At 47.4% G+C, this 10,238-nt stretch overlaps 6 protein-coding genes across 12 annotated transcripts; 4 read left to right on the forward strand and 2 right to left on the reverse strand.

Moving 5' to 3' along the window:
- Nucleotides 1-136: 136 nt before the first annotated feature.
- PV06_11848 (uncharacterized protein) lies at nt 137-1,089 on the forward strand (the record flags this gene model as incomplete). The annotated part of the gene is made up of 2 exons (XM_016413587.1): nt 137-614; nt 668-1,089. The coding sequence occupies 2 exons, from the start codon at nt 137-139 to the stop codon at nt 1,087-1,089; spliced, it is 900 nt and encodes a 299-aa protein (XP_016256023.1).
- A 1,046-nt stretch (nt 1,090-2,135) lies between these two features.
- On the forward strand, nt 2,136-3,695 carry PV06_11849. 4 transcript variants are annotated; one of them, XM_016413588.1, is made up of 4 exons: nt 2,136-2,800; nt 2,856-3,051; nt 3,207-3,331; nt 3,377-3,695. In XM_016413588.1, the coding sequence occupies exons 1-3, from the start codon at nt 2,658-2,660 to the stop codon at nt 3,327-3,329; spliced, it is 462 nt and encodes a 153-aa protein (XP_016256024.1). In that variant the 5' UTR covers nt 2,136-2,657; the 3' UTR covers nt 3,330-3,331; nt 3,377-3,695. The 4 variants fall into 4 exon arrangements, with proteins under 4 accessions (XP_016256024.1, XP_016256027.1, XP_016256026.1 ...); XM_016413591.1 differs by having other exon boundaries at nt 2,136-2,587; nt 2,655-3,051; nt 3,381-3,695; XM_016413590.1 differs by having other exon boundaries at nt 2,136-3,051.
- Nucleotides 3,696-3,769: 74 nt separating this feature from the next.
- PV06_11850 (uncharacterized protein) lies at nt 3,770-5,813 on the forward strand. Its single transcript, XM_016413592.1, has 2 exons — nt 3,770-4,118; nt 4,172-5,813. The coding sequence occupies exons 1-2, from the start codon at nt 3,927-3,929 to the stop codon at nt 4,715-4,717; spliced, it is 738 nt and encodes a 245-aa protein (XP_016256028.1). The 5' UTR covers nt 3,770-3,926; the 3' UTR covers nt 4,718-5,813.
- On the reverse strand, nt 3,932-6,305 carry PV06_11851. Of its 4 annotated transcripts, XM_016413594.1 has the most exons (4): nt 6,197-6,305; nt 5,589-6,142; nt 5,005-5,543; nt 3,932-4,958 (listed from the first exon to the last, which is right to left on the reverse strand). In XM_016413594.1, exons 1-4 carry the CDS (start codon nt 6,272-6,274, stop codon nt 4,753-4,755), a joined length of 1,377 nt encoding a protein of 458 aa, XP_016256030.1. In that variant the 5' UTR covers nt 6,275-6,305; the 3' UTR covers nt 3,932-4,752. The 4 variants fall into 4 exon arrangements, with proteins under 4 accessions (XP_016256030.1, XP_016256031.1, XP_016256029.1 ...); XM_016413595.1 differs by having other exon boundaries at nt 3,932-5,543; XM_016413593.1 differs by having other exon boundaries at nt 5,005-6,142.
- A 438-nt stretch (nt 6,306-6,743) lies between these two features.
- Nucleotides 6,744-8,285, forward strand: PV06_11852 (uncharacterized protein). Its single transcript, XM_016413597.1, has 4 exons — nt 6,744-7,117; nt 7,168-7,289; nt 7,347-7,563; nt 7,609-8,285. The coding sequence occupies exons 1-4, from the start codon at nt 6,863-6,865 to the stop codon at nt 7,819-7,821; spliced, it is 807 nt and encodes a 268-aa protein (XP_016256033.1). The 5' UTR covers nt 6,744-6,862; the 3' UTR covers nt 7,822-8,285.
- Nucleotides 8,286-8,873: 588 nt separating this feature from the next.
- PV06_11853 (uncharacterized protein) lies at nt 8,874-9,669 on the reverse strand (the record flags this gene model as incomplete). The annotated part of the gene is made up of 2 exons (XM_016413598.1): nt 8,874-9,473; nt 9,523-9,669. Coding segments are annotated over 2 exons (642 nt in total), but the record flags the coding sequence as incomplete, so codon positions are not given.
- Nucleotides 9,670-10,238: the final 569 nt, after the last annotated feature.

Genomic DNA, 10,238 nt, shown 5'->3' on the forward strand with positions numbered 1-10,238 from the left:
CGACCCAACTGTCCTTCGACCCAACTGTCCTTCGACCCAACTGTCCTTCGACCCAACTGTCCTTCGACCCAACTGTCCTTCGACCCAACTGTCCTCCGACCCAAACTACCTTCAAGTCCAGCTATCAATGGTTGCAATGGCTTCCATAAACGATCTCTTTGTTCACCCTGAGAGTTTACGTGATGTGCAGAAGGCTTTGGGCTACCAAATTAAGATGGTCGAGGCGCTTGAGCACGCAAAGGACAGGCTTTCGAAGACGAAATCTCTGGACGCTAATACCCTTGCAAAGTGTGGTGTTTTTGTACAACACGTCAATAGATCGGACACTCCCAATAACTTCTATTCAGAAGTCTCAAAACTAAACTTAAATGAGCTGGCATTCTCGTTAATTAGTTTTGAAGACAGGCGGCTTAAAACACTACTCGACTCATTTAAGGCATCCGATATCAGGAAGTATGTCGAAAAGCAGCAGATTCAATGCCTCCATCGCTCTGAGATCTTTACGAGAATAAAATTCATTTTGTCAGCATGCGAGGGAAGCAGATTTGATGCTATCTACAGGACGGTGCTCCAAATGAGGAATATAAGCGAATCTGAGATGGCCAGGGACAATGGTAAAGTTAAAACCATGATAACTACTTATAACTACTTACTATCTACTGATTAGAACCCGAACCAAAGACTGCAGCTGAAGAACCCAACGCCTTGAAACTGCTAGGGGTTCGTCGAGAGAGCTTCAAGAATGTGTTCACCGAACATGTTGCGAACAATGCTCACTTGATGACAGTCGAGTCAAGATATCCTCGAGGGACACGTGGCGATGCCTTCATCTCCTTTGATATCGAATCGGACAGAGGCCCTATTGCCGCATCACTTGACGCATTCCTGGACCGAGATACTCCGGTCGACAATATTCCCGAACCGTTCGGTGATACTATTGCCACTTCTATTGATAGGTGTGACCTCCGGAATTGGGAGAAAAGGAAGGGATATGTGGACACAACAAACTGTGTGAAAGTGAAGATGATATATCATGTTGAAATTCGTTTATATGATGACGCTACTCTTGCTAATATTCTTCATTCATAGCTGCACATGGTATTTCCCTTGATACACTGTAGCCGAGATATTTGCAGGAAGCTTCATCTTTCCGCTACCTGTAACTGTCCATATCTCCTTATCCCCATCAAAGAAAATAACCTCCTTGCATTCTTTGCATAACAACTCTGTCTCGACATTCTTCGGCTCGACGTATCTAATTGAAACATATTTCACGACTTGTTTTAAGGTTGTATCGTCCGCAGAAAGGCTAGTCCAGCGGCGTTTCTGTCAAGCCAGTCAGCATTGACTTTGGTAGAGGTCCATGAAGATTAGAATACCAGTTCAGTTGACGAAATTGGCATCACAACCAATAAACATAAGTTTAATTCAGTGTCTCAGAATGTGTAAGAAAGATCCCCCTCTTATTCTGATTGTAGGATGTGGTATCGATCTCCTTGTGCGATCTGTTGCCCAACAACGATTTTGTGAGTGAAAAGGAATAGATGCTGATGAACGATTAGGAGGAAGTGAGGAGATGTCGTGGTAAGAGGACGATTGTAGTGGTACTAGATTGTATGTATCACTGATTAGAATTCAATTCTGTTCTCTGCAGCCAAATTGCTTTGCATTGCAGCTGATTCAAAAGTGCGTCAGCTCGCATTTCAATTCACTCACCAAGTATGATCCCACTAGGAAGGGAAAACAGGTCTTCAATTCAAGCAATCGTCGGTCGAGACTCAAGCCCTATCCCTTGAATGATGTGCAATGTTTGCCAGCGTGTCGTTACATGTGGCCATTGCCTACGTTAGGCGTCAATGACAGCGCTAAAAAACTGTCACATGACATCAGGAGAGGCAAATTATAGAAATGTCACGTGTGGAATCAATAAACTCCTAAAATGACATAATCTCGCGTCACTCTAAGTAAAATTAGGCTCCTGTCAAGATGCCATAAGTCACGAAGAGTTGAGTTCACGAAGAGTTGGGTTCACAAATAGTTGGGTTCATGGACAGTTGGGTTCATGCTACTATTCACGCTGATGGACGACAGCGGTTTGTGGGTGATATGCGCTAATATCGTCATGCCTGTGCTTTCTTTGATGGTCGTTATGCCATACAGAATCTGGGCAGCATACGCATTCAGCACCGACGGTCGTGTCTCTGGCGACCTTTCAAAACCTCTCTATCACGCTGCCCGTTATCGCGAATCCAATATCTGCACATTTCCCTGGCGTGCGTTCGGTCTTTACAAGAATGCCCGTCGTTTGCTACTTTAGCTCCGAATACGTACTTGTTGTGTTATGCGGCAAAATATGCATACCATTGAAATCCTTTGCGCCACGAGACAAGCTAGCACGCACCTCCAATGCATCATTATTGAGACGGTCATGTCTCAGTCTGCGCTTCCAGGAACATTGTGACCCGTCAACATAGGTCGCATAATGGTCTGCCACCTCTCTTCTTGACATAAATCTGCAGCATGAAGCCAGGATGCGATGGCATTGCATCGATAGTCTTCGACAAGGGTCTGCGCTGGTCGTTCTGAGGTACCTGGTCCCTTGATCGACGCGCAAATGTAGCCGAGAGATCGAGCGCGAAGCTGAGCTTGGTTAGCGAATGCGGACAACCATTGCAGAGCATCATGAGAGTCGTTGGTCAGAACCCCTGAAGCCGAGTTGTCCGCGTATTCTGATCGATGATGAGCACCAACAAGGAAAACACTTGGAGGGCAGACATTCAGCTTGTGATCATAAGAAGGGGTGCTTCCTCCTGAGATGACTTTGCCACTCTCAGCCTACTCATATTCCTAACCAGAAAGCTCTTCCTCAATATGTCGGCAAATCGAATCAATGCGGATCACTCCTCACAGGGAACAGATCAACAGGCAACGTCTACAGCCTCGGCCACCAATAATGGATCTAGCGACCAAAACAACGCTGCTTCAACAAACATGAACCACACCGCTGAGCAAGTCGCTCCTTCAACAAACATGAACCAGACCGCTGAGCAGGTAAGAAGACCAACATTATTCCCTGGCTGTTAGTTGCCGCAGGTCATGTACCCTTTCAGCTTCATGGTTGTCGGCGTCTTATTATTGAATGCCATACTCCCATACAAATCCTCGTCCATTAAACCTGCGAAATCAAACGCTGAATATATCTGCAGTCCCATACACTGGACGAAGAAGAATTCGATCTCTCAGCGGCTGAAGAGGTCACTTTCGACACAATTGGCGATTCAGCGACGGACAGGCTCCCAGAATCGCGTGAAGAAGGCGCTGACAATTAAAGGTACTGTATCCCGTTTCACAGAACAAAGCTTGCTGATCAGACCAGCCAGATCCCTAGACTTCCGTATTCATTCACGATTGATAAACTACCACGCAGATTTCTTGAGGTTGACCAAGTCGCGTCCTGGGCTGTTAATTCTCTGGATCTCCCTTACGTTCTGTGGCACTCGTGAATGGGAATATCTATATAGGGTGAATATCTAAATAGTGGAAGGTATTGCTTGCTCTACGGTTCCTTCACGTCTCGACAATCGTGAGGTTGGAGAAAATTGTCTATAGCAGCAAGCTACTCTTGCCCAATGAAGAGTCTTCGCGTTTTAACTCTGCCGACGGGCAATCACGTGGGCCCTTGTGCCCAATCAAGCCGTCAAGACGATATGACGTGGCATTGCGACGTGGGCTTCGTCGCAACCAGTTGACACACCGTCATTCTCTCTCCCTTTAACATTTGAATGTCATTTCCTCTTCAACGTCTGCCCGGCGCGTGTCTCGAAGTAAGCCGATTACTTTTAGATATATATTCTTCAACTCCGCGCACTTGAGCGAGCTTCGCGATTGAGAGGCCATCTCGATACAAGTTTTTTCACTGCTTCAAGATGCACACCTTCAGAGCTCCTCAGGAAGTACGAAATATCGTCAAATGCGTCATTCTACATATTAAAGACTTGGTCCAAATACGTGACCGGAAAGGCTGGTGGAAACATCAGTGGGAACTGCCACTTTCGCCCACCTGGGAGCAAGATCATCCCCAATTCCACGAGTTTTACAAGGTATACCTCAAATGTTGTGTTAGTATGACATATTTCTCGCGCGCCATAAAAGCCTTCTAACCGCTCCGAAGCACCCAACTGTCTGCTCCCTGTATGAGGATCAAGGCTTCCGCCTGGAGATCACAAGCGACCCAAAATTCCTTGTGACTACGGCCGGTCTCAAGGCAACTGGAAATCAAGTGTTGGTTATCATGAATGTTCAACTCTGCCAGTGCTGCAGAGAACATGCCAGCAGAGAGAAATCAGCTCCGACCTTGCCACAGAATGCAGTTGCTCCGGCAGGCTCTCATTCCCTCCACTCTGCTCCTGCCAACGTCGAGGAGCCAACCACTCGTGATGGGGGTGTCTCCGTCGACTCGAACCAAAATGACCCTGGGTTGCCATCGACGGCATTGCAACAGTCGCCAGCCCCTTTTCCCATCGAAAAACTTATCGAACCACGGGTTGCGGCCATTTACCAGCCTTATGATTTGCAGGACGGCGATGTTCTGACGGTTCATGGGTCGGAGGGCGTGACATTGCAGAGCGGGAGTTTTGGTTCAATGATTCTTGAATGCAAACTAGTGAAAATCGCGGAGAATCAAGGCGATGAGAACGACCCGGCATTGAGGGCCTAAGCCAGGTCCAATTCCGAAGCGGTGAATCAAGAATGCTAGAAATTCGTCGTCGGCTCGTCGGCTGGTAGGAATTCCGATTGGGATGGGTGAAACAAATTGTAGTTGAAGTCGACATCTTCGGCCATGTTGATCCAGAACGACCAGTCCAAGTCATCGTAAGCCATCTCCGTGGCATTACTCGTTCGACCCTCTTCCGGCAATATCGTACCGTCGACCGACAATGTTTGGTCAATTCGATCGTCTACAAAGTCAGCTCAGGTGTGACTGGGCCCGGGAACGATACTCACCTTCGGGGCCTAGCCTATCGAGCGGCTCCATGTTCGGTTGATCTAGACGGCGACGCTTGGTCCGGCCAATGTTGTCGCTTTCGGGCTCCTCTAAAACACTTCCACTGACTGCATGGGCTCTGAGAGCGGAAGGACATTCTCCGGGGACTGGTGAAGCGTGGCAAGGATCGCCACCGACGCCCACACCGGAGTCCCATGATATATGCTCGTCTCTTGCCAGCCGGGGCGCACCAACGACGGTTGTCTGGTTCACCGGCGTCACAGCCTCGAGGTTTTCGTTGTCGTTTATTGCGTCTCTCTGTTGCGAAGGGATGGCGGCCGGCGCCACAGCAGACGTGTTTCGAGGAGCACCGCCAGCCACTACTGGAGTGTGCCAACGCAAGGTGGCTTCGTCAACAACCGTCTTCATTCTCCGAAGAATTTCTGCTCCTCCATTTTCTTTAGCGTGGATTTTGATTCCTTTTTCTATTAACCGTCGAGAGAGGATGTCATGGATGTCTCGAAAGCTTTTATTCGGCAGGCCTATAGCAACAATCATCCTGTCCAGAGTCAGCGGTGTACGAGATCCACTGGGGCTCACGTACGCTTTGACCTCTCGAGGAAGGTGGAAAACTGCGCCCGGGTCTTCGATAAAATCTGAACAAAAGGTATATATCTTGCTGCCGGAGAGGCTTCGTCGTCGACAGTTCGCAATGATGCTCCGTTTTTCCTCCTCTGCTTCGAGCTTGTCTTGAATGTGAGCACATTTTGATTCGAAAATTTGTTGGGCAAATTCTTCCGGACTACTCTTTGAGGTATACCAATTCATGAGAATACATAACAACGAGTCCGTAACCTCGTAGAGTTGTGCGCTGTCTTCCACGTCCGTGTGCAGCCCGTGAACGGAAAGGGGATCATCGACCTTGACTGCATCCTGCCTTGTCTGAAGTCCCTCACGGACGGTCAAACATGAAGGATTCTCTTTCAATCGGTCGCAGAGCTCTTGAACGCTGTCGGAGAGTTTTGTGTCAACCGGAAGTTTTTCAGCAGCAGCGCGACGAGAGGTTCGATTGCTCGGAATCACAAAGGGTTTGATACCACGCAACGCAGCTTCCGTTAAGGGATCTCGATCAAGGGCCTTTTGGAACTGTTGTACAAACTAAATCAAGTCAGATGGCTGAGTAGTGACCGGAAACCTCCCTCCTTAAGTTACCTGTTCGTCTGTAAACAGTACGTTGAGAGTCCGGCTTTGCAGCTCCTCGTGCAAAAGGCGACTAGGTTCTTCCCCCATTGTTTGGGCGACCTGTGTAGCAATCCGCCAGTAGGCTCCCGGCGACAAGAAGGTCTATTTCGATCCATTTTGTCCATCTATACATTCATACACGCTAGTCCTTTTACATTCTGCCCGGTCGACACACGTCGACCTGGCAGATTGTATTGGGCCTAGCGGGACTTCACGTTGGGACCCGCCTCTTCCTGCAGATACTTGTACTATCCCAATGCAACCGCAGAGGCTACATTTCCAGCACACCCGTCACATGAAAGGTGACCTCCACGTTGACCTCCACGGTGAGTCTCCACTCCACCATACCATAGAACTTCCTACCTTGAAGGCCCCTGACTGATGTACGGTGACACCTCTATTTCTCTCTACGATGCACAAGTGAGAGATGAGATCAAAAGAGACATTGCACATCGGGTGTCAGGGATAGCGAGATCATGAATTCCAGAGCCAGACTAATCAATGATGAACGCTCCATCTCCTCCAGACGCCCAGGAGATAAATGTTCCTTTCTCCTGCACGTCCACCCGTTGCCTGGTTGCCTTTTTTCTTCTGTTCTGTTCATTCGTTCTGTCGCTCACCCACAGCTCAACCATCATGACAGCTCCGACGAAAGATCCCGCGTGGCTTTGGAGCGTGGTCAACGTATTTGTCACCATGCTGTTTCTCGTGGCGGCTTGGACCAGTTTGGCACTGAGGCACACCCGCCCTAAGCTATTTTTTCTGAATGCCTCTTGCCAAACAGTTCTTGCCATCACGTTGGTCATTGTCATCGCTGAGAGACCACCGGAGCTTGTTAATATCAATTACATTGTTGCCCGTGTGGCCCTTTTTTCCCTCAGTTTTCTGGAAGTGAGTTCATTTCCTGGCTCCTTTTGACGACTATCTGACAGCTTAGACAGGCGGGGGAGGTATACAGTCTCATTGAATCTTCGACATTACTAGATCTGACAGTAGTCCGAGGTGTGACACTATTGTCAAGCATCATCGCTGTCAGTCTATTTGTATCGTCATTGGTCTTGGGGTGAGTGTTCCTCTTTGATGAGGTGCATGGATAGTGCTAACAAAATCGCATATACAGACAAAATACATTCACCAGCTCGCTTCTGTTCACCCTCACCATCTCGCTCTGTTGTCTTTATCGGATTGTTTGGGTAGGGAAACTATTGCGACTTACAGGGCATACTAACTCCCCCTTGTCCTACAATTTGGGTCGATCAATTGTGTCTATTATCATCAATTTTGCCGCCTTTGGGCTTGAACAGAGATTCAGTCAACAAGAGACATTGTGGCTTACAGTAAGTCGAATCTTCATAATATCGTTCTTTTGCTTACATATGAAGATTCAACTCTTGGTAAACAATACCCTCTTAGCATTGCGTGGAATTCAGCAACTCTATATCGACCACGTGGGCAACATATCGTCTGTGAGGCGATCCTCGAGCCGCGAACAGATCGTCTCCAAGGAGCACACAGGAGCTAACTCAACGGCGACATTCGCTACAATGAATGAGAGGACCGATGACCAAGATCAAGCCCCCGCCCCGTCGATATAAGCTCTCGACGATATCGAAAGGAGGCTTTGACGTGAGCTCCCACTTTTCGGAAGCCGAGTTTCGTTAACAGGGTGTCGAGGGAAATTGTTGGTGCATATGTTGATCTCCTTCGCGTGTGGGTGCTTAATTAAACCCACAATCTGGAGGCCGTGTATTATTACTTGATATTATCTATCCCTATGTTGAGGGTTTTATTCGAAGAGTCTGGTAGAATTCTGGCTTATGGACAGGGAAGCTTTGGTACATATTCTATGGCATTGTGAAGTCCATTGATGGGACATCTGTGCGTCTCTAGATCTCCTACTTTGGTTGACAGAGTTTCTCTTTATCAGAATGCACGCTCAGGGATAGAATTTGTCACCATGACCATTTTCAGTGACAGATTGGACAAGAACTCCCTTCAAGCCTCCCGCTAACCACTCTCAAACATCTCTTCCTCTCAGCATCTTGCTTTGTTTGTGGATTGTAAATAGGAAACAGTAACGCAGCAGGAGTTACTCTTTCTTTGATCTGAGGGTGTGATTTAAGACTTTCTCCTTGATCCCCGGCACTTAAATCCCGAGACCACAGCCGTCCCATCACTCAGGGTTTGAAGTTCGTTTCGGGCCTAAGATATTTGCTTTTGTCAAGGGGCAGACAGAGGTCTATGTCTCATCATATTTGCCGGATATTCTGTATTCTCAAGTCAGCGTGAACACATAAAAGACGTCGCTTGCCAGCACAACCTCCTACACTTCATCGCCCAACGTTCCCAAACAGCTCTATTTCCAGTCCAGTCGCCTTGCAGAATACCCGAGTTTGGTCATGGCCCCCGATAAAACCACGAATCAACCTTCTTACCAGCTGACTACGCTTCTATGTTTGGGTCATCGCAATACATATGAACAACAGGAGTCCTTTTTTGAATTCGATGACAGCTGTATAACTAGCTTTACAGCATGGATCTCAGAAATACAAAAGTATTTCGTTGAATGCCTTCCCATTAAAGGTTGTCTCTGTGCTCCGGATTCTCACGATCATACATGAGACAACCGTCGGCATTCCAAGCTTCGACCCTTCTGATGCAGATATCCTTCGCAGATTGTTTTTCAAAGTATTTATGGGAATGGCGAGAGATGTGGATGCAGGTGTTGAGGACCGACAACATTTGTCGCCATTCACGGGAGTGTCAGTGCCTGAATACTGATCCTTTGCCTGCCAGCATCTATGCTGGTATGGTTATCACTCTTTGTTTTCACATGGCGGTCCACCCGCAGCTCAACATACTTCTCCCTACTCATATTTGGGTGCCTGTGCGGAATGGTCGTCTGGAAACCGTGTTCATAGCGGTCGGGCTGGTAGCCAGGCAACATTATTTGTCGGTCATCATTTGGGAACACTTCATATTGTCTCGCGGCCAATCTTTGTGAATTTTTTGTGTTGTTGAGAACCCGATCAATATCCTCACACGAGGGTTGATTGTGGAAGACCGTCATGAGATCCATGAACTCTAGAGTGGTTGAATCCTGGCATATGTCTATGATTTGACCCATTAATCTTGCCCTCCACGCCTCTTCCTGACGAAAATCCTTTCCCCTCAAGTCTTTCTTGACTTGTTCTTTACATTCCCATCCCGCGTTCTTGCATTGATTACATGGCCGCTTCTTATCACACTGGTTCACTGTTAAATGTAAAACTTATTGAGACGATCAAGCGATATACCTTTCTTCTCCGTTGTCTACAAGTCTCACAGGCGCTGCTCACGTGCTTTGTTCGTCGACGCCGTGACTTTGTGAATTCCTTCATCTTACCCTTCGAAGGACTCATATTTAGTGGATTTGTCAGGCAGGAATTAACGTTAAGAATAGCTTTAGAGCAATGATAATTATGGGTTGTAGTAAATTAGGTCGGAAGAACAGGCATTGGCCTGATAAACAAGATTACTGAGCTTCACGTCCCTGTATCAAAATCTGGGCTGTATACCAGTCAGTCTTTCGACTGTCAAATTTTTCGTTACTATGGATACGCATGAATGCCAGGCCTATCCCAGAATAAACCAGGTCCTTACGCAAACGGAAAATCTATTGTGTGCATTTCTATTTAGTCCATTTCAATGTTAATAAGTTGTCGTCGTGGACATGAGCAAAGCCTAGCACGAAATGACAAGCCGCTTTCGAATCTTCCAAGAGGCGCAGCTTTGTGTCCAACTCTCGACTTCTGCAACTTCCTAGCCCCTCTAACGATATATGGACTCCCCGTTGATGTACTTAAAGAGAGTGGTTACGCCAGACTATTTACGAAGTTCACTTCCCACGCAAAGCAATCCAAAAAGCACTCTAATATAACCATCCCCAGAACCGACCATGTCTTCCGACAATATTGACTCTTATCTGAAGGCTCTTGAAGAAAATCATAACAGGGACTGGCCCGATGTGATG

Source organism: Exophiala oligosperma (genome assembly GCF_000835515.1).
Source record: "Exophiala oligosperma strain CBS 72588 unplaced genomic scaffold supercont1.80, whole genome shotgun sequence".
Classification (NCBI taxonomy): Eukaryota; Fungi; Ascomycota; class Eurotiomycetes; order Chaetothyriales; family Herpotrichiellaceae; genus Exophiala; species Exophiala oligosperma.

Bases quoted from the DNA above. Each gene is read 5' to 3' on its own strand.
- PV06_11852 (XM_016413597.1), top strand. From the start codon at position 6,863: ATGACAGCTCCGACGAAAGATCCCGCGTGGCTTTGGAGCGTGGTCAAC. The intron at 7,118-7,167 runs GTGAGTTCATTT...CAGCTTAGACAG, and splicing joins TTTCCCTCAGTTTTCTGGAA to GCGGGGGAGGTATACAGTCT. The intron at 7,564-7,608 runs GTAAGTCGAATC...TTACATATGAAG, and splicing joins AAGAGACATTGTGGCTTACA to ATTCAACTCTTGGTAAACAA.
- PV06_11850 (XM_016413592.1), top strand. From the start codon at position 3,927: ATGCACACCTTCAGAGCTCCTCAGGAAGTACGAAATATCGTCAAATGC. The intron at 4,119-4,171 runs GTTAGTATGACA...ACCGCTCCGAAG, and splicing joins AGGTATACCTCAAATGTTGT to CACCCAACTGTCTGCTCCCT.
- PV06_11849 (XM_016413588.1), top strand. From the start codon at position 2,658: ATGCGGACAACCATTGCAGAGCATCATGAGAGTCGTTGGTCAGAACCC. The intron at 2,801-2,855 runs GTGCTTCCTCCT...ATTCCTAACCAG, and splicing joins GCTTGTGATCATAAGAAGGG to AAAGCTCTTCCTCAATATGT. The intron at 3,052-3,206 runs GTAAGAAGACCA...ATATATCTGCAG, and splicing joins TGAACCAGACCGCTGAGCAG to TCCCATACACTGGACGAAGA.
- PV06_11851 (XM_016413593.1), bottom strand. From the start codon at position 6,274: ATGGGGGAAGAACCTAGTCGCCTTTTGCACGAGGAGCTGCAAAGCCGG. The intron at 6,143-6,196 runs GTAACTTAAGGA...GACTTGATTTAG, and splicing joins TACTGTTTACAGACGAACAG to TTTGTACAACAGTTCCAAAA. The intron at 4,959-5,004 runs GTGAGTATCGTT...CTGACTTTGTAG, and splicing joins CGATAGGCTAGGCCCCGAAG to ACGATCGAATTGACCAAACA.